Raw genomic sequence first — 21,771 nt, 5'->3', positions numbered from 1 at the left:
AGTGACTGATGAGCTCATCGTCCCCCATGCAGAGCTGCCTTGTCCTGGGGGACAAAGTCCTTCCAACCAATCAGCACAATTTAGTGCAGAAAGGGAGGAACAAAAAAAACCCTGAGTTTGGAGACAAGGCCTGAGTCCCAGCTTTGCCACTAATTAACCAATAGGATCTTGGTCAAATCTTTTTAACCTCTCTGGGACTCAGTTTCCCCAAGTAGAAAGAGTCTTGACCAATGATTTCTAAGACCCCCTGGTAACCTCTGATTCTTTCTCCTCATCCTTGAGCCACAACAGAGCAAGACAACCGCGCATTCTTCCTAGTGGAAAGAGCACTGGATTTGGTATCAGAAGACCTGGGTTCGACACTCACCTCTGCTGCTGGGTCATCTTGGTGACCATAGGCTCTCAGTTCTTTCTCTTTTAAGTTGAAAGAATTGGTTCTCAAATATCCTTTCCCGGGTCTAAATTCTATAGGTAAGGTCAGCTTTGCCCACCGGCCAGGGGAATGTTCTAGGATGGGCATCCAGCATCCTTGGAGCCTTAGAGCTGGTTGCTGAGTCTAGTGGGCCGGGAGGGTGTATCAGGCTCAGAGCCCCTAACGGCTAAGTTCTTGTGTGCTCTCCACCCTTGGCCCGCTGGCCTCTCCCCTATATCCCCTCCGGTGCTGGACAAGCCCCTGGGAGACCTCTAATGGAATGAATCATCCCTGTGCCCATCCTGCCCGGTGCCTCCCCCCTACACTGTCTCTCTGCTTCATTTCACACATCCCTGAGGCTCCCCTGGGCAGCTGAACCTCTCCTCCGCCCCATCTCTCTAAAAGAGGGAGGGGTCAGAGCTCTCCTGCCAGCTGGACTCTCTGCCGGCCAGCCCACTCAGCGGCGTCCTACCGCCCGCCGGCTTTGGGGGAGCTGCCGATCCTATCCCTCTGAGGCTCAGGGAGAGTCTGCACCCTGTGCCTGGGTAGCCACCCCAGCTCCAGCAGCCTGTCTCAGGGAGAAGCCTCTCCTCTCCTGCTCCCCCTGCCATGAGGAAGGCACCCACGCCCCTCCTCCTCCTCCTCCTCCTCACTGTGGTTTCCCTCTTCTGCAACGGTGAGTCGCCTTAGGGGGAACTGGTCTGACCTGAAGAGAGGGGAACCTCAGGGAGTGGGGTTCCAGCTAGTTGGTACTAACTTCCAAATTCCAGGTGCCAGCTCCCTCTGGGGGCTGTGGCTCTCTGGGAGCCAGGGTGGGCTGGAGACAAGGTGAATGACAGCTGGGAATCTTCCAGCGTTCATTGGGGCAGTTATCTAGAACCTGAAAGGGAGAGGGTGGGGAGCAGGGTAGGGAAAGGAGCAGAAGGTGGGGGGGACAGTAGGGGGAAGGAAGAGACACTGAATGGCCAGGAGTGAATCACCCAAGAAAGGGCATGCCCACTAGACCAGAAACAAAGCTTGGAAGAAATCCCAGGAGAGACTAGCTCCAGAGATTTGGGGGCACATGCTGTCTCCGAAGTGGTCTTTCAGCCTTGGATAATAGTAATAATTAAAATAACATTAATAATAACTATAATAATATAATATTATATAATATACCAATAAAATAATGTTAATAATAATAACAATAATAGTTCACATTTATATAGCACTTTAAGGTTTATAAAGCACTTTACAAACATTATCTTGTTTCATCTTCCCAGCAGTCCTTTGAGTTGGATGCTGTTATCATTCCTATTTTATAGATGAGAAAACTGAGGCTGAAACAGGTGAAGTAATTTGCTTAGAGTTTACATGCCTACTAAGTGCCTGAGGCAGAATTAGAATCCAGGTCTTCCTGATTTCAGGCTCAGCACTTTTTCCACTAAGTCACCTGATATTGTGGGTAATGACAACAGGAACTCATACTCCTACAACCTAGTGTTTATAAGTCACTTTTCTTACATTGACCCTATGAGATCATTATCTTATGTGGTGGGAGTGGTGGGGGGAGAAGAGAGAGTGAGACAGAGAGAGAGAGAGAGACAGAGAGAGAAGGAGTAAGAGAGGAGGGAGAGAGGGAGACAGGAAGAGAGAGGAGAGGGGAGGGAGAGGGAGGAAGGGAGAGAAGAGAAAAGGAACAGGAGAGAGACAGAGACAGAGAGAGATCTGATTTCTGATTTATTGGTTGCTTACTATATGCTAGGCATTGTGAAACTTGGAGGTGAGGGGACTTGCCCAGGGTCACACAACTAGTAAATCTTAGAGCTGGCTTTTGGAGGCTAATAACTTCTATTTCTAAAGTGTTTCAAGGTTTACAAAGGATTTTCTTCACAATAACTCTGTGAGGTAAATAGAAATTGTTATTTTCTCTATTGGACAGAAGAGGAAATGCAGGTGAAACGACTCTCTCACAGTCCTTCAGCTGTAAGTGTGAGATCCAGGAATTGCGCCCAGGTTTCATGATGCCCGGGGTGAGAGCCCTTGCCCCACTGTCTCTTCAGAATCTACACTAGTGAGCTGAACTGACAGCCTTCTGTAATGGGAGATTATCTCTTCCCACACCCACACTCCCTCTCTCCCTCCTTCCCTGTGAGTGAGAGTGTTTTAGATATTGGGGGAGGGTGTCCCTTGTCAAACCTTTCTGGTCAGAGCTTGATTCATTTAGTTTTCCTTTTTCAAGTACTGGGTCAAGCACAGACAGCATCCTGAAGCAGGCATTGGTCAAAGAAAAAAGGAAATTGACCCTTTATCCTAGAGTTGTAAAGCTCTGGTTTCCCATGAACCGTCCCTAGGCGAGATGACAAAACCACTTAATGAAAAACCTTTGGGGAAAGCCCCACCATTCCAAAGTTGAAACGTGGAGGTGATGGGCCCTCAGAACAGAGAATGTCAAAGCTGGGAGGGTGGTCCTCAGACAGGAGAGCTTCTCTTCTATCCTCCCTCAGGATCAGCTCAAAAGTCATGGAGAAATCTGCTAAATTGAGGATCGTTTGTCTGCATCTGCCTCTGTGGCCCTTGGGGAATGGAGGGATGCGAAGGGGTGGAGTGGAGAGGATTCAGAATTCTGTGAAGACCCGATCAGAACTTCCACAGCCTTGATCTGAACATGTAACTGGCTATGAGAACACAGCCCTGGGCATCTGCTTCCTTCTCCATCACACAAGGGGCACAGGCTAGGTAACCTCCAATGTCTCTCCAGTTCAGACATTTTCTATTCTATATTCTAATGCCCTTCTCCAATTTCTGATTCCCTGTTCTGTGTTCTAAGCTCCCTTCCAGCTCTGACACACTGTGTCCTGTGTTCTAATGTCCTCTCCAGCTCAGACATTCTGCCCTGTGTTCTAAGCTCCCTTCTGCCTTGTGTTCTAAGCTCCCTTCCAGCTCTGACACACTGTATCAGTGCTCCCATGTCCTTTCCAGCTCAGACATTCTGCCCTGTGTTCTAAGGTTGCTTCTGGTCCTGACATTCTCTCTTCTAGACAGTTTAATGGCCTTCCTATCTCTGTGGGATTTGGGGGAGTTCCCTTCACCTTTCTCTCTGACTCAGTTTCCTTTCCCTGTAAAAGGGGGATGATAACGTCAACACTTCCTACCTCACCCCGTCAGCCTTAAAGTACTGTTATTATTACCTTCCAAAACAGGTTATCACTTCTTTTTGCAGAGAGGAATTTATGCAGTGCTAAATCCAAGCTCTGGAATGAGACAAGTGGGGGGGGGGGGTAGAGAAAGTTGGTCTGCATTTAAAGGCCCCCACCTGAATGCACAGGTGGAGGACGGGAGGAAAAGGGGTACAGAGGGCTCTGGACCTGTGGCCTCCAGGACCAGAGAGAGTCAAGCAGGTCCAGAAAGAAGAGTACTGATACTGGAGTCACAGGCCTGGGTTCAAATCCTGCCTCTCTGTTGACCTGGGAAAAATGACTTAGCCTCCTTGGGCCTCAGTTTTCTCATCTGTAAAATGGTGTGGGGCCTCTGAGCTCTCTTTTATCTCTAAAGGCAGGATGGCCTTGGATCCAATATCTTCTGACCTGAGTGAAGAAAGACAGCTGGCTCTCTGAGGGCCTCTGAGGAGGCCTCCTGATCAGTCGTGGGAGGGTATGATGAGGCCACGGTCATTTAGAGCGGCCACAAAATGAAAGGGGAAACCGAGATTAATCAATGATTAACATCAAAGATGTCCTTCCAGGTACTTTAAACCACAACTCCCAAGTTCTTTTTAGTTACTACTGACATCTAGTGGTGTCCTTTGTATGGATCAGACCAGCAAGGGGCAGACTATTCCTTTTGGGGTTCAGGGGTCCCCTCCATCCCTCTCAGAAGACTCAGTCTGGCTGGTTCTGCCAACAGTCCCCTAAACCTAGCAACGAAATTGTTGTGAGGATCAAAGGAGATGATGTATGTAAAACCTGGAAGTGTTATATAAATGTTAGTCATTATGATCATAATAATTATAATTGTTTTTATTATCCAAGCCCAGAATACCTAGAAGACAGCACTGGGCTTACAGTCAGAGAACCTGGGCTCAGATTCCAGCTCTGTTACTGTATATAGCCTTGGATAAATCACTTCCTCTCTTTGAGGCTCAGTTTCCTCACCTGAAAAATGAGGGAGCTGGAGGTGATAGCGTCTTCCAGCTCCATGTCTTTGAGAGTGTGTTTCTTCACCTCAAAGACTTAGGGTGCCACCCAACAGTAAGCATTCATTCCAATTCAATTCAACAAACCTTCCTTAAGCACCTACTATGTGCCAAGCTCTGCTCTAGGTGCTATAGGAACCTATGAGCTCTTCCTCCCCCTATTCAGAGGCTCTCATTTTCCAAATTTCCCTCTAGGAAACCTGGGGAGAAGAGAACTGCCTACCTCCCTTAAAGTGCTGTCCCTACAGGATTCTGCTAAGGTATTGCAAAGACCATGGGGCTGCCACACATGGAAAGGTGCCTTCAGATTAGAAATTAGACCTACATGAGCTTGGAGTGTAGACAATAATAATCTCTGGCATTTACATAGAGCTTTGAGGTCTACAAAGCACTTTACACACATTAATAAGAGCTGACATTTATACAGAGATTTAACATTGACAAAATGCTTTATTACGCCTTTTCTCATTTGAATTTCATGACAACCCAGCAAAGGAGGCATTTTATGGTTATTATTGGCCCCATTTTACAGATGAGGAAACTGAGGCTCCAAGAGGTTCCATGAGTCATAGTCACAGAGCAGAGCCAGGACTCCAACCTACATCTCTTTTGACCCCAAGGACAGCAGTGATGCAGCAGAGTTGGCTGCTCACCCCTATTTGGGCAATGCTCCTTCTGAGTCTTCTGGTGGGCTCTACCACCTGGGTTAGAGCCACAGAACCAATAGGAACATTACACAAGTCACAACAACCAAAAGAGAGATCAGTCAGAGGAGTGAAAGGCTATTGGAGAGGAGACCAACTCTTCTCTACGGCTGGTACGGAGAGGACCAAGCTGTGTTCTTAGGGAGGATCCTTTGTGGCAAAGCTACCTGTTCTAGTTAGGTCAGCCCAAGTGGAGTCTCTGCCATAGTCCTAGGCAATGGGGGAGCCTGCCTCTGTGTCCTGGAGAGGGAAGAAAAGGTGAGGCCGGGTGATGGTCACTGTGGCTAAGTGCTGGTCAAAGGGAGCCCAGGAAGGCCAGAGAGAGGTCAGAAAGCAGACAGTGATGAGGCATCCACAGCACAGGACCCTGAGGAACATCCTTTCACTCTATCCCCCTTTGGTCACAGGATCACAGAATTTTGGAGTTAGAAGGGACCACAACGGCCATCCAGTCCAACTCATCACTTTTGGGCTGCCAACAGTTACATGCAAGACCCTGTTCAGGGGACTAGGGGATCCCTGCCCTCTAGGAGTTTATGGTGCCACCCTGTGGCCCTCTCCTCTGAGGTGAGTCCTTGGCTGGGACTACCATTTCATGAAGAACTCCTGAGATGCTCACTTCTTCCCTGGCCCCACTCCTCACTCTCCTGGCTTTTCCACCTCCTCCCAGCAGCCTTACTCGCATATGGGGACTCTCCCCATACCTTTCCAATTTCCTTGTAGATGCTGTCTTCCCCAATTAAAATGTAAGCTCCCTTAAGGATAGGCTCCTTTTTCAGCTTGTATTGTATTTGCCAGCACTTGGCATAGTGCCTGGCACAAAGGAATAACTTAATAAATTGTCCATCTATCCATCTATCATCTATCTATCTATCCATTTATCTATCATCTTTCTATCATCTATCTATCCATCTATCATCTATCTATCTATCCATCTATCTATCCATCTATCATCTATCAATTATCTATCCATCTATTCATAGATTTATCATCTATCTATCTTCTGATGAATACAAAAGCATTTTTAAGTGCTTATTGTGTGCCAAGCACTTTGAGAAGCACTGAGGATACAAATAGTAAAAACAAGCCAGTCCCTGCTCTTATAGAGCTCAAATGGGAGCATAATAAGATGTAGGAGAGTCCACATGCAGGGCAAATGGAAAGGCTCAGAGATCTGAGTGGTTCAGTAGATGACAAGACTCAGGGGCCATCAGGATGCCTCAATAGATCAGATGGCAGTGCTCGAGGGTCTGAAGGGCACATCAGCAGGGCAAATGGTAAGTAAGGTTTGGAGGTCTGGAGAACCTTCAAGGCCTGTGGTAGAGTTCATGGCAAGCCTTGGTAGTCCTCCATCTTACCAGAAGAATTGCAGTTGAATATCTTTCCTAGCTAGTGACCTCTGAATGGTGGGAAAGGTGGCCTCCAAGAATCTCAGAAAGGATTTTTAGCATCAAAAGTCCTAGAGCTGAAAAAGCTCTTAAAGATCTTCTAGTCCAAACTCCTGCATTTTATAGATGAGAAAATTGAGTTTCAGAGAGGTAGAGTGATTTACCCAAGGTCACACAGGTAGGATGGGGTAGACTCATGATGGGACAGGCCTACTTATTCCAAATCCGTTGTTTTTCCTACTTTGTGTTGTCTGTCCACCCAAGGGGAAGTCCCACCCACTTCATCCCCAACAGAGCCTTGGCCTTCCCAAGGCAAACTGGGCCTGGTACTCTGCACAAAGTCAGTAGAACCTCCAGGCAGTCTGGCTGCCTCAAGGACTCCTCTATTCAGGTCAGTTGATCAGGGATGGAGACATCAAGTGTAAGGAAATACTTGGAAGATTTCTTCAAGAGTTGATAAATATTATATCTGTTCTAAATAAGCAGTGAGTTGGAAAACGGATGGGAAAGGATGAGAATTCTCCCTGAGCCAGCTTGTTTTGGTCACCCATCCAGCCCTACTAATCTAGTGCCCATTTTTAAGGGTGCCCACCAAGGGACAGGGCCATAACTAGGGCAAGCCAACTGGGGCTTTACCCTAGGGCACTGAAATTTAGAATGTGCAGCAGATGAAAACTACTGAGCTTAGCAAGAATAATTAGTCAAAATAGGAAACTAATGGATGGCAGCTTCCTTCCTATTTCTACTCATTCCCTGTGGGTAGATTTCCTCAGAAGTGGTGTCTCAAATCCATGATCTTTCCTTCCATAAGGCCAGAGGTCTCTCCTCAAGGTCTGTTCTCCCAGCCCTCACCATTGCCATAACGAATAAATTTGATTTGAGGAAGCCCTTCTTGGTGTTTGCCCCGAGGGATGGAATTGTCAGTTAACAGTCCTGAAGGTGACTCTGCCTCAGCCTCTCCACTCAGCCTGATTCATCTCCTATTGATTGTGAGCACCTCTTGGGGACTGGGGGATGCAGTTCAAAAGTAGATCATGCCTTCCAGAAGCTTGCTGAGTATAGGGGAAATCCTGGACTTCACAGAAAAGGAGAACACTTGGAGTTATGGCTCTACCATTGACCAGGACTTTCTGAGACTCTGTTTTCTCTTCTATAAAATGGGAGTTAGAGTTGTACCTACTTCACAGGAGCACCATGAGAATGACCTGAGAGTATAAATTTTGCAATCTTTAAAGCTCTCTAGAAATGTAAGCTATTTTGATTGCATGCCCAATCGACCGTGCTTTTGGATTTGGAATATGTACACCTGTAACTGTGTACCATTTTCCAGGGAACTGCAAAATGGCTAATGCGGAAGAGAAATTAATGGACTTTCTTCTGAACAAGACTAGGTACAATAACTTAATTCGCCCGGCTGCCAACTTTTCCCAGTTGGTGTCTATCAAGCTGCAGGTGACCTTGGCCCAGCTCATAAGTGTGGTAAGTCTCTGGAGGACACTCAGATCATTGGGTCTCTTGTCTGTATTTAAGGCTAGCAGGCATTTGGTAGCCAGGGACGAAGGTTGGCAGAGGCGAGTTTTGATAGCCTTCTAAAACACGTCATGAATCCAACTGAAGGAGGTTCTTCTTAGGAGTTTCCCTAAAGCTTCTATGCCTGGGAAATGTTGAGTAGGGAGCATGTACTGGGGATTCTAGTCCAAGATCTGGTACTAATTAGCTGTGTGACCTTGGGAAAAATCATTCCAACTGTCTGGACTTTGGCTTCCTTTTCTATCTGCAAAATGAGAAATGAGCAGTCACTGGGTGTACCCTGGGGTTAAAGTAATGATCTCAGAAATGTTAACTCAGACGTGAAGCAAATGGAACCTGGGGTACTGGGTTCTCAAAGACCAGAGTCTCCTTCCTGGGACCCTTGGCAACTCTCCTACCTAGAGAAGGCATCACAAGATATACCCAGGGGATACACACAAGACATGACTTACTGGTTGCTCTGGCTAAAGAGGAGGTTTTCCCAACCAACTCAAAAGGGAAGATCCCTGAGAATCCAGATGCCGCCATATGCACCAAGTGGCCTTTACTTGCCTTATCTCACATGAACATTCTTGTTCTCTGTTTAGCACTTAGCACAGTGCCTGGCACATAATAGGTACTTTATAAATGCTCATTGACTATCTGGCTGACAATGAGGTTATGGTTGATCTAATAATAACATTCACTTGTGTAGTTCTTTTCCCCTTTTTAAAATTTTCAATAGATTTTACTGATATCTTACATTTTTACGTTGCCTACATTTCCCCAGGTATCTATTCTCTTCCCCTCTCCCAGAAAGCCATCTCTTGTAACAAATTTTTTGCTTAAAAAGAGAAAGAAGGAAAAATAAATTCTGCAAAACCAATCAACCCATAGAAAAAAGCTGACATTATAAACAATTTCCACACCTGCTGACCCCCTCCCTTTTACAAAGGAATAAAGGAGGAGAGATGTCTTCTTTTAAAAAAAATTATTTCATTTAAAATTTTTATTTTCAGTTTCAAATTCTTTCCCTCCTTCCACCCACTCCCCCACCATAAGAAATCCAATACTCATTCTATATATGAAGTTGTGCAAAACATTTTCACGGTTAGCAATGTTGCCAAAAAAAAAAAAGGCAAGAAAAATAAAGTGAAAAAACATGCTTTGATGTTCAGTCAGAGTTCACCAGTTCTCTCTCTGGAAGTGGAGAGTATTTTTCATCATGAGTCCTTTGTAATTGTCAGGGATCATTGAATTGATCAGAGTAGTCAAGTCGTTTGCAGCTGATTCTCATTACGGTATTGCTGTTTCTCGTCCAATGTTCTCTTACAGAGGCGTCCTCTCCTATCTCTTCGTTCAAGTCTCGTTTATCTTCATAATTCCATTACATTCACTTTTAATTTTGTATGTGTGTTTGTTCTTTCCATTTCCATTGTGTATATTGTTTTCTTGGTTCTGCCTTCTTCACTCTGCATCAGTTCATATAGATCTTTCCATGCTTCTCTGTAGCTATCACATACATCATTTGTTATAGTGCAGTAATATTCCATTACATCTGTGGCCACAATTTGTTTAGCCATTCCCCAACTGATGGACATCTACTTTGCTCCCAGTTCTTTGCTACCTCAAAAAATAGCGCTATAAATATTTTGGTGTCTATGATACATTTCTCGTCAATGACCTCCTTGAGTATATGTCTAGTGGTGGAATCTCTGGGTTAAAGGGGATGGACATTTTAGTCACTTTCTTTGCATCATCTCAAATTGCTTTCTGGAATAATTGTACCAATTTACACAGCACTACCAGCAATACAGCAATGTCCTTGTCTTTCCCCAACTCTTTCAATATTGACTTTTTAACTGTATTCCATTTTCCATTGTCAAAAAGTCCATTGACTTTTTCCAATGTAAAGTATTGCTTTAAGATTTGCTAAATATTTCCTTCATAAAAAACCTTGTAAAGAAAGTATGTTATTATTATTTCCATTTTATAGATGAGGAAACAGGCTCTTAAAGGTTAATGGGTTTGCTCATGATCACAGAGATAATTAAATTTTTGAAGGGGAATGTGGGCCTAGGTCTCCAGACTTCCAGACCAGTGTTTTATCCATTATGCCAAACTGCTTCTATTCCAAAGTTCCTTCACCTTTCTTATGTCCTGGACCCTTTGGGCAATCTGGTGAAACCTCTGGACTCCAACTCTGATACTTCGCTGTATGACAAGGTGTGACCCTAGTCAAGTTACTTAATGCAAATATATATAAGGTGCCAACTTTGTGCCAGGTACCTGGTAGGTGCTACAGATACATAACCAAAATGAAAGATGGTCTTTGGCTTTGAGGAAATAGAGAGATTAGGAAGAGTTTCTGCTTCACTTGAGGCAGTTAGGTGGTATGTGTAGTGGATAGAATGATGGACTTGCAGTCAGGATGACCTGAGTTCAAAATGGTGCCTCTGCCAAACTCAGTTGTGTGGTCTCAGCCTCAGTTTCCTCCTCTGTAAAATGGGAATAATCATAGCACCTATGCTGTTGTAAGGACCAAATGAGATAATTACGTAAAATACTTTGCAAAACTTAAAGCCCTGTGCATATGGTAGCTCTTATTGTTATTGTTGAAAGGATCGAGTGAGATAATAGAGAGAAAGGTGTTTTCTAAAAGCCTTAATATTGTTGTTGTTAAATCATTTCAGTTGTGTCCCACTCTTTCTGACCCCTTTTGGGGCTTTGTTGGCAAAGATACTGGAGTGGTTTGCCATTTCCTTCTCTAACTCATTTTACACATGAGGAAACTGAGGCAAACAGGGGGAAGTGATTCCCCAGGGTCACACAGCTAGTAAGTACCTGAGGCTGGATTTGAAACCAGGTCTTCCTGACTTTAAGCCCAGGACTCTGTCTGTTTCACCACCTAGCTGCTCTGCAAGCCTTAAAGGGCTTTTTAAAATGTTAGATAGTATTACTGAATGCTGATTTTATGCTCCTTTTGTATTTCCCCATCAGAAAATAAAAGGGATGAGCTAGATGAAGGCTAAAATCCTTGCCAGCATGCTCCTTGCTCCAGTTTGGGGCAGCCCCACACACAGGGTCTGGAGCAGGCTGCCACAGCCTGGGGCCAGCCGTGGGCAGGTAGCTGGTTGACGACAGATCATGTCTCCTGCCTCTGCTTCTGCCAGTGAATCCCAGAAAGCTCAGGGACACATCACAGATCACCAAAGAGGCAGTGAATTGATTGAATCCTGGAGAAAAACAGCAAGCATTTGACTTCCCTCTCAGTCAATTCCTAGTTTGTCGAACCAATTAAATCTTATCAGGGATGAGGCGAGGGTTTGACCAGTCAGGGCTGGTGCTTGGGCTCCCTGCATCTCTACTAGGGGCTTCAGCTTAAGGCTTGTTTGGCTCAGGGGCAGAAGGCTGCAGAGCTGCCCTGACATGATCTGATTGGCTAAGGGAGGCAGCCACAGCAGGAGCAAAGCAGCGCCCGAGGCCTTTGGCCATCATCTCGGGTAAGCTGCAGTCAGCTGGGTTTCTAGAAGAGTTCAAGGGCAGAAAAAGCTGCCTCCAAATTCATTTTCTCCGGCTGGACCTCAGCATGTTGCTGAATCCTTGTGTGTGAAGTGAATAGCTAGAGATTGAGTCACACTTTCTCTTTGAGTTCCATTATAGTTTTGGAGATGTGTTCCCAAAGAAATCACTTTGATGCAAGGAAGGGAGGTTGCATGGAAGAGGCAGAGGACATGAGTTCAAATCCCATCTTACTCCCTGGGTGAACTCAGACAAGTCACTTACTAACACTCAGCCTCACTTTCCTTATCTGGGAAGTGAGGATGTTGTACTAGATAGCTTTTAAGGTCCTAAGTAATAAAGATCATGCTTAAGAATGGAAACATTTAGAGTACAGAGGAAATGAACCCTGGCCTTGGGACCATGAATCCTGGTTCTGCCTCTGGCTCTGCCCCTGGTTGTTGGTGTGACCCTGGGCAAGTCACTGATACATTCGTATTTATACACCAGCTATTCATAACACTATCCGTTTTAGACTTTAAACATGACCATTGATACTTAACAACAAAGCAAAAGAAATAATAACAATAATTAATAATAATGATAATATAACAAGTACTCATCTATTAAAGCAAATCATGGATAATAAACACATTACACTCCACACATAAACCTCAGTTATACTCGCACTGATTCACTCAGGAATTGTTTTGGAGAGTAGGTGCTAGGAGACACGTGTACTCAGGGCAGTTCACAATTTGGTTTCCTTCTTTCTCAGGAACTGTCAATAAAAAAAATAAAAACTGTAATTCTTTAATGATGTAGCTTCTGTGGTAAATTGAGTATTCCATGGCTAAGCTGAATTCATCCAAGTTTTGCTTGACTAATACTTTACTAGGCATGATATCTCAGCCAAACTAATTTATCCACGGAGTGGCTTCCCTCATTCTCTGCTTCTAATCTGTTCCCCTACTCAACTACACTATTCTTTAATAGCAACTGTAATGTCTATCACTTCCAGCTTCAAACTTACAGGATTTACTTCTGAAATCAGTCTTTTCCCTTCTCTCTACTTTCATCTTTCTAGGCTCAGACTTTTGATCCTCTCTTCAAATGACTCCACCTTAGTTTATGGTTATTAATCAAATTCTCATCTTCTATCTATGCTCAGATAAATTATATTTGTCTTAAAATTCTACAATAGTTCTGGTATGGATACCAGATATGGATACTCACTAGTTCATAATGGTTTGTCACATTCAAAATTCAGCAAGAGGAATTGTCTCAGAGAAGCAAAGTGGCTTAAATGACGTTATCAGGATTAAAAAAATCCAGCCAGCCCTCTTCCTTCTGTGTCATATTGAAGGGCATCCTACCCTGGCAGTTGACTTGAAGCCAACTTTTTTAAAAAATAATTTATTTGTTTTTAGTTTTCAATATTCACTTCCATAAGATTTTGAGTTTTAAATCTTCTCCCCTTCCCTCTTCTCTTCTCTCCCCCTAAGATGGCATGCAATCTGATATAAGCTCTACTTATACATTCATATTAAATATATTTTCCCATTAGTCATGATGTAAAGAACAATCAGAACTAATGGGAGGGACCATGAGAATGAAGCAATAAAACAAAACAACAGAGGAAAAGGAGAGCAAATAGTCTGCTTCCATCTGCGTTCAAACTCCATAGTTCTTTCTCTGTATGTAAATAGCATTTTTCAAGAAGAGCCAAGTCTATCAAAGTCAGTTATCTCACAGTGTGGCTGTTACTGTGTACAATGTTCTCCTGGTTCTGCTCACTTCATTCAGTATCAGTTCATATAAGTTTTTCCAGGTTTTTCTGAAGTCTGCCTGTTCATCATTTCTTATAGCACAATAGTATTCCATTACATTCATATACCACAACTTCTTCAGTCATTCCCCAATTGATGGGCATGCCCTCAATTTCCAATTATTTGCCACCACAATAAGAGCTTCTATAAATATTTTTGTACATGTGGGTCCTTTTCCCACTTTTATGCTCTTTTTGGGATACCTACTTAGAAGTGGTATTGTTGGATCAAAGGGTATGCACAATTTTATAGCCCTTTGGGCATAGTTCCAAATTGCTCTCCAGAATCATTGGATCAGTTCACAACTCTACCAACAATGCATTAGTGTTCCAATTTTCCCACATCTTCTCCAAAATTTATCATTGTCCTGTTTTATCACTTAACCAATCTGGTGTGATGTGGTACCTCAGAGTCGTTTTGATTTGAATTTCTCCAGTCAATAGTGATTTAGAACATTTTTTCATATGTCTATAGATAGCTTTAATTTCCTCCTCTGAAAACTGCCTGTTAATATCCTTTGACCATTTATCAATTGGGGAATGACTTGTATTCTTACAAATTCAACTCATTTCTCTATATATTTTAGAAATGAGGCTTTTATCAGAGACACTGGTTGTAAAAATTCTTTCCCAGTTTTCTGCGAGCCAACTTCTTTCCCTGTAACCACAAAGAAGGAATCCTTGATGTTCCCAAGAAAAATAGGATCATATAATCATAGACAGAACTAGAAAGAATCTTAGAGAGACCATCTAGTCCAATAGCTCCATTTTACATATGAGGAAACAAAGTGAGCAAGGTCAAGTGATTTATCCAAGGTCACCCAAAGTGTTAAAGTGAAGCCAAGATTTTGCCACAGGTCCTTTGACTCCAAACCCAGAGTTCTTAGTAGTATGCCCTGCTAAATCCTAGCCAATGCATCCAATTCAAGTCAATTTAATTCAACAAACACTTATTAAAAGCATTGTATATGCCAGCCCCTGTCTTCTGTGCTTGGGCCACAAAGATGGAAAAATGAAAGTTCATGGAGTTTATGCCCTTAAGAGGGAAGACGTCACATGTACACAAACTTGATACAGGGCAGAATATAATGCACAAAGCATAGATCCAGATAAAGCAACTAAGGCAGTTTGAGGAAGGAGTGTTCACTTTGAGCCAAGGAGATCATAACTGCTCTATTCCTTCTTTAGAATGAACGGGAACAGATCATGACCACCAATGTCTGGCTGAAACAGGTAAGTAGAGCCAGGGCTTTTGGATACCAAAGTGTCCTCGAGCAAGCAGAAGCTATGGCCAGTGGGCTGCCAGGAGGATTGAAGCCTAAAAGATTCCATTTGCACCTTCCCCCAACTTTGAACCTTTTTGCTCCTGACTCAGTGCCTGACTCCCTAGGGACCTAAGTCTCTAAGCCCAGTTTTGAACTTGGGCCCAACCATCTGTTTAGTTCTTTGGACCATGACCTTTCTCCTTTATCCCATTGCCCAGGCTTGCTTTCTCTCCCAAGTCTGTTAATTACTGCTGTCTCTAGCATAACTCAATTTCCATTGTTCTGCTTCTCCACCTAGGGAGCAAAGACTGGACAGGTGGGTGTTCCACAGCTTTCTCTCTCTGAGCCTTAGGTTCCTGTCCTGTAATCCAACCAGGACATTGATTGACCATGTTTTCCTCCGAGTCTAAAAGAGTTTGTTTATTTGTAAAAGAGATGAGGATGGGGCTAGTGTTGGTTAAGCTGGGGTCCATAAACTTATTTTTCCAAAAAATTTATTCTAGTAACTGTATTTCACTAATCCTCAGTATTTCATTTGATGCATTTAAAAACATGATTCTGAGAAGGGGTCCATAGGCTTCACCAGACTGCCCCAGAACACCACAAAACCAAAGAATCCCTAGACTAGCTGACACTAAGGTCCCTTTCAGCTCTGCCATTTTGTAATTCTGGTACCCACTGTAAACGTTCATTTCATATCTCTCCCCACCCCACCCCATCCCCCAGGAGTGGACAGACTACCGCTTGGCTTGGAACTCCTCCCAATATGAAGGCGTGAAGATTCTCAGGATCCCTTCAAAGCGCATCTGGCTCCCAGACATTGTGCTTTATAACAAGTGAGTGAGAGAGCCAGAGCAGGGACCCAAGGCAAGAGTAGGAAGGGGAGTCACTGTTTGGCCAGAGCCCATGAGAGCAGTTCTGTGCCAAGGGTCTCATCTGTGCTAAAGCCGACTGGCATCACTACCTCCCAGACTGCCCAAGTCCCTGCCAGCTCAGAGAATTCTCAATTCTAAGACCCCACACATCTCTGACTTCAATGGCCTAAGGTCTCTCTTAGCTGTGGCATTTTATGGCTCCAATCTCACTTTCTAATCCCTGACATTCCCATTAAGTGCCAGTTTGCCAGATATTGTTGGTAAAGTGGCCCTTATAAAGGCATCTTGGGGGTCATTAAATCCATCTCCTTAATTTGAGAAAACAGGCCAGGAGGGGAATGGGTTGGAGAGGGAAGAGTCTGGATGAAGTGCAACTAATTTGGAGACCATTCCAATAGTCCAGGCAAGAGGTGATGGGGGTCTGAATTAGGGTGGCAGCTGTGTGGGCATAAGAAGGGGAGAGAATCAAGAGAAGTGGTGGAATTGGCAGGAGCTGGCAACTGATTGGATGTGGGCAGTGGGGACTTGAAGCATGGGCATGAGTGGACTGCTAGCTCATCTTTTATGCATACCAATGACTTTAAGTTTACAAAATCGGATAACCTGAATGGGGGCTACCTAGACAGAAGTGTTGAGATTATTAGTGCATTTCTATTACATCACACAAATTAACACACTAATTAGTGGCAGATAGAGAGAGAAGACTGGAACCCAGACCTCCTGGTTCTAGATCTCCTACTTAAGTTCTCCTTCCTGAAAACCCTCCTTGGTCATTAAACAAATAGCAATCAATCAACTGGCAGGTATCAGTGTCTGCTGCATGCCAGGTGTTGTAAAGAAGGGGTGGGAGATTGAATGAGTTGGGTTTGGGACAGGTTGAGCTCCTTCCTCCTGCTCACCCATCCTTCCTTCTCTTGCTGCTCCCCTGTCTTCTTCTCAGTGCTGATGGCACCTACGAAGTTTCTGTGTACACCAACGCTGTGGTGTCCTCGAATGGCAGCATTTTCTGGTTGCCCCCAGCCATCTACAAGAGTGCCTGCAAGATTGAAGTGAAGCACTTTCCCTTTGACCAACAGAACTGCACCCTCAAATTCCGATCCTGGACCTATGACCACACCGAAATCGACATGGTCCTCAAGACGCCCACAGCCACCATGGACGACTTCACCCCCAGTGGAGAATGGGACATTATCGAACTCCCCGGACGGAGGACGGTCAACCCCTTGGACCCCAGCTATGTGGATGTGACTTATGATTTTATCATCAAGAGGAAGCCCCTTTTTTATACTATCAATCTCATCATTCCTTGCGTGCTGATCACTTCCCTGGCTATTCTGGTATTCTACCTGCCCTCAGACTGTGGTGAGAAGATGACACTGTGCATCTCAGTCCTGCTAGCCCTAACTGTCTTTCTCTTACTGATTTCCAAAATCGTCCCCCCGACCTCTCTGGATGTCCCCCTCATTGGCAAGTACCTCATGTTCACTATGGTGTTAGTGACATTCTCCATCGTCACCAGCGTATGTGTCCTCAACGTGCACCACCGCTCCCCCAGCACCCACACGATGGCCCCCTGGGTCAAGCTACTTTTCCTTGAGAGGTTGCCCACTTTCTTGTTCATGAAACGCCCAGAGAATAACCCCAACAGACCCCAGCTTGACCAGCGCCAGAGGAACAGGTCCGAATCCCCCCACCATGCCAGCACAGGCAACCTCTACAAGAATTCCATGTACTTTGTGAATCCCACGTCAGCACGAAGGACAGCAGCAGCTGCCGACAGCTCTGGGGGCCAGAAGGATTTCCGTTTCAGGTCCTCCAAGAGGTATCAGCCGGAGGTGCAGGAAGCCATCGATGGTGTGAGCTTCATAGCAGACCACATGAAAAGTGACGATAGTGACCAATGTGTAAGTCAGTTCACCCCAGGGGAAGAAATGGAGGGCGAAGGGGGTTGTTGCTTCCCTTTCCCGGACCTTCCCAAAGTCACTGCTGGACTCAGGTGTTCACACTAGCTTATCTAACACATAGACCTTAGAGCTAGAAGGGGCCTCAGAGGACATCCAGTCCAACCCTGTCATTTTACAGATGAGGAAACTGAGGCACAGAGAAGAAGAGTGACCTGCACAAGGGCACAGCAGAGCAGAGATTTGAACCCAGACCCTTCGACTCTAAATTCAGCATGCTTTTCACTGTGCCAGCCTGCCTCCCTGAGTTACTATAGCTTGTGTCTCTTTCCTTCAATATCATCTTCTCTGTGATCTCTGCTGTATATAAATAGTGTGAGCTCACTCACACACACACACATACACACACACAACCCACTTTGAATTCAGTGCTGTCAAACAGAAACTCATGAGAACCAAAAATAGCTTAGTGTGGAGAAAGATGTGGCAGCCCCACCAAGTCTTATGAACAGGAACTTGTTCCAGATGTCCACAATCTAATTTGAAACCTAATTAGCCTGCGCGCACACAGCAGGCTCTAATTTGCTGCCTCCTGAAAACAGGTCCACGGCATAGTAGGGTCCATTGTTCTCCACATTATAGATGCTAAGACTATCTCTGCCAATGATCAGTCAGGTCTGTTCACATAATACCAGGCAGAGTTGTAAATAGGGATGCTCATAACCAGGCCAAATTCAGTTGGGCATGGGGAGGATGGAGGGAAGGATGGGAGGTTATCAAATGGGCCCCAGAAGAGTGATACCTTGACAGTGGGATGCTGGAGGGAGCATCCTGGGGGAGATCATTTTAGGGAGGAAGTATCTCCCTTTGCCCCCTTCAAATTGGGCACCTTGAAGGGAAATCCCAGTCGCTCAATCCTAGGGACAACTCTGACAGCGAGGGCAGTTACTGGCCAGCAGACCTGGTTTCATATATAGCTTAGTCTGGCCAAGACTAGGAAACATAAAGTTATAAGGAGAAGGGAAAGCCAAAAGTCACTAAGACAAACATTTTATTTTGGGGTAAATAAAGGAGCAACAATTGAGGATGGGAACCACAGAATGCGTGTGTCATTTTTAAAACTCCAGATAACTGAACCGGAGGGACAGAAGATATAGGTCCCAGTCCCTTTCTGTCACTAACTCACTCAGTTAACCTGGGGCAAATCATTTCTAGTCTTTGAACCTCAGTCTTTCCATCTATAAAGTGAGGAGATTCATAGGTTCATATTATTTAGAGCTGGATGGGACCTTCTTATATAGTTCAATCTTTTTATTTTATCAAGGAAACTGAGGCTCTGACATTCTCTATTCTAAGGACCTTCCCAGCTCTGACATTCTCTGTTCTAAGGACCCTCCCAGCTCTGACATTGCATGTTCTAAGGACCCTCCTAGATCTGACATTCCATGTGGTAACATCTTTCTCAGCTCTGACTTTTCTATGTTCTGTGTTCTAACTTTCCGTTTACATCTAATATTCTACATTCAAAGCCCCCCTCCCCCACCTTGGCTCTGACATTCTGAGTTTAAGGGCCTTTTCAGACCTATGTTTTAAGGTCTTTTCCGTGTTTTAAGGTCTTTTCTATGTTTTAAGGTCTTTTCTATTTCTAATATTCAGTGATTAGGAGAGGGGAGGGAATTACGATGGAAAAAGTACTGGCTCTGAAGTCAAGAGACCTGGGTTCAAATCCTAACAACCTGGGTGTTCTTGGGCAGATCACTAGAAGTAGCTAAGCTAGGTGGTACAGTGGATAGAACTCTAAGCCTGAAGTCAGAAAGATCTGAGTTCAAATCTAGCCTCAGATACTTACTAGTTGTGTAAGCTTCAGTTACCTTACTTCATTTAACTTGTTACCTTAATTTTCTCATCTGTAAAATGGGGATAATAATAGCAATCTACTTTCCAAAATTGCTGTGAGGATAAAATGACATAATATTTGTAAACTTCTACAAGTACTAAGCCACTATTATTATTATTTAACCCTTCCAGGCCTCAGTTTCCTTACCTGTAAAATTAGGGGATTGGGCTACATGACCTCTGAGGTCTTTTCCAGCTCAGATCTATGATTGTTATTCTAAGCTAACTTTTCCCCAAAGTATGGGGGGAAAAGGGTTCTCAGGGAGTCAAGAAATGTTCAGACTATAATTCCATCCTTAACCCCAGGTATAACTCCATATGGGGAGGTATTTAAGAAGAGGATTCAGAGAGGATGTTGCATGTGTATGCATTTGGGCATGTGTGTGCAGGTTCACGTATGTGTGTGTGCACACATGCATGTATGTTTGGTTGTCTAAGTATGAGAAACAGCAGCTCTTTCTGTTTGCGGTGTTGACCTAGAAAGTAAACCGAGCATTAGAATTTCTAGGTGCCTATGGAAGGAATGCAGGGTTGCATGATCCCTGTGGACACCTTTAGCTGGTCAGGTTTGAAATCTTCCTTCTGGACTTGGCCAATTCTGGGATTTCAGATGAATGGAAGTGGGAGCCCATACAAAGGGCAAAGGGTCCAGAGAACGAGGGGCTCCCTGGATACCAGCATGACTCATTTTTTTAAACTCAGAATATTTTTATTTTACATGGACTGACCTTTCTATCTGATAGTAACATTTTCTATTCACTGATCGATTCCTCCATTCATTCAATAGAGATTTATTAAGCATTTGCTATAATAACAATTCCAGAGGCCTCATGTCACAGTGGACTGAGAACCAGCATAGGAGTCCAGAGGACCTGTGGATCAGCTGAATCCTTGCACATAAGGAGAAGAAATTATTTATATATAGAAATAAGAACAGATTATTTGACTCTAGACTTCTTAAACTAGAAGGGATGTTGGAGATCACCTAATGCAAACCTCTCATTTTACAGATGAGGAAACTGAGACTCAGAGAATGGAAGTAGATTACCCAAGGTTACACAGGTAGGAATAGAACCAGAATTCAAACCCAGGACCCCAGCCTCTAGACTAATGCCTTCCTTATTATATCACAACGCTAACTTACCCAAATCTGCACAATAGACTAGAACCCAGACCTCCTGGTTCCAAACTTAACATTGAGGTGCTCTTTCCAAAAACTCTTCATGGTCATTAAATAAATAGCAATCGATCAAACGGTAAGTATTGATTAAGTAAGTGCCTACTATGTGCCAGGGACTGATACAAGTACAAAGGAGGAAATCATTCCTACCTGTAAGGAGATTACGTTCTAAAAATCAGCTCTGGGAAGATTTATACTGTGGCTGCTGCTAATAATTAGTCATCATCATCATCATCTCATCATAACTAACATTTCCATAGTATTTTACTGTATGCAAAGCACTTTATATACATTAACTAGTAATACACATTTGAGAATTTGAGTAAGAAAACCCCTACTGTGATCATTATCAAACTGTTAAATGGCTCTAACCAGCCTTTTTTCTTTCCCCTTTCTCCCTTCTCATTTGATGTTTCCTTCTCCAGGTCATTGAAGACTGGAAATATGTGGCCATGGTAGTGGACAGGCTCTTTCTGTGGATATTCATCTTTGTCTGTGTCCTGGGGACTGCCGGCTTATTCCTGCCTCCTCTCTTTCAAAACTACTCTCCACTCTAGGGTCCTCGGCCACCCCTCTACACCCACTTCGCCCTGCAGACTACGTCCACCGAAAGGATCTTTGTCTTGTAAGGGCTGGGGTCTCTTAGAAGGTGATGTCATTTCTGTGTCTTCAAAAAGAGAGGGGGGAATGAGAGAGAGAGAGAGAGAGAGAGAGAGAGAGAGAGAGAGAGAGAGAACTTCGTTTTATCTGTTGAAACAAAGTCTGCACCTTACAGAGTGCGCTGAGAATCTCTCTGTCTGCCACATACCCAGTGGGTCCAACATTTGCAACAGAATCCAGAAAGACAGGAAGTTGAGGATACTTCCCCCACTTCCCACTATGTCTTCTAACCCTCCCTTTGCCCCCTAGATCTGCACTCCTACTGTTTTATAAGAAATAATTACTAAAGATGTTTCTTTCCTCTGGTTTTTACCCATATGCTGTTCAAAATTTGCTTTGAGTAGTGACAGAAACAATAGTGTATGAAATATCTGGTCTTGAGAATTTTGTTGAGAGTCTTATTAGTGGAAACCAAATAAAGATGTGAATGTGGTGAATGTTTCTTTCATCTGTTATTAGATTCAATAAGATCTGATTG

General features: G+C 44.1%; 1 protein-coding gene across 1 annotated transcript; it reads left to right on the top strand.

The window, feature by feature from the left end:
• Window positions 1–1,021: 1,021 nt before the first annotated feature.
• Window positions 1,022–21,190, top strand: CHRNB4 (cholinergic receptor nicotinic beta 4 subunit). Its single transcript, XM_027840602.1, has 6 exons — window positions 1,022–1,088; window positions 8,009–8,157; window positions 14,705–14,749; window positions 15,508–15,617; window positions 16,597–17,560; window positions 21,059–21,190. Exons 1-6 carry the CDS (start codon window positions 1,022–1,024, stop codon window positions 21,188–21,190), a joined length of 1,467 nt encoding a protein of 488 aa, XP_027696403.1.
• Window positions 21,191–21,771: the final 581 nt, after the last annotated feature.

Source organism: Vombatus ursinus, unplaced genomic scaffold (genome assembly GCF_900497805.2).
Source record: "Vombatus ursinus unplaced genomic scaffold, bare-nosed wombat genome assembly UNPS02014847.1, whole genome shotgun sequence".
Taxonomy (NCBI): Eukaryota; Metazoa; Chordata; class Mammalia; order Diprotodontia; family Vombatidae; genus Vombatus; species Vombatus ursinus.
The sequence above is the reverse complement of the archived record's forward strand: the minus strand, read 5'-3'. Positions and strand labels throughout refer to the sequence as shown.

What these genes read in the sequence shown, in the direction of transcription:
- CHRNB4 (XM_027840602.1), top strand. Translation starts at nt 1,022, where the DNA reads ATGAGGAAGGCACCCACGCCCCTCCTCCTCCTCCTCCTCCTCACTGTG. An exon ending in GGTTTCCCTCTTCTGCAACG is followed by an intron (nt 1,089 to 8,008) that starts GTGAGTCGCCTT and finishes ACCATTTTCCAG; the next exon opens with GGAACTGCAAAATGGCTAAT. An exon ending in CCAATGTCTGGCTGAAACAG is followed by an intron (nt 14,750 to 15,507) that starts GTAAGTAGAGCC and finishes CCCATCCCCCAG; the next exon opens with GAGTGGACAGACTACCGCTT.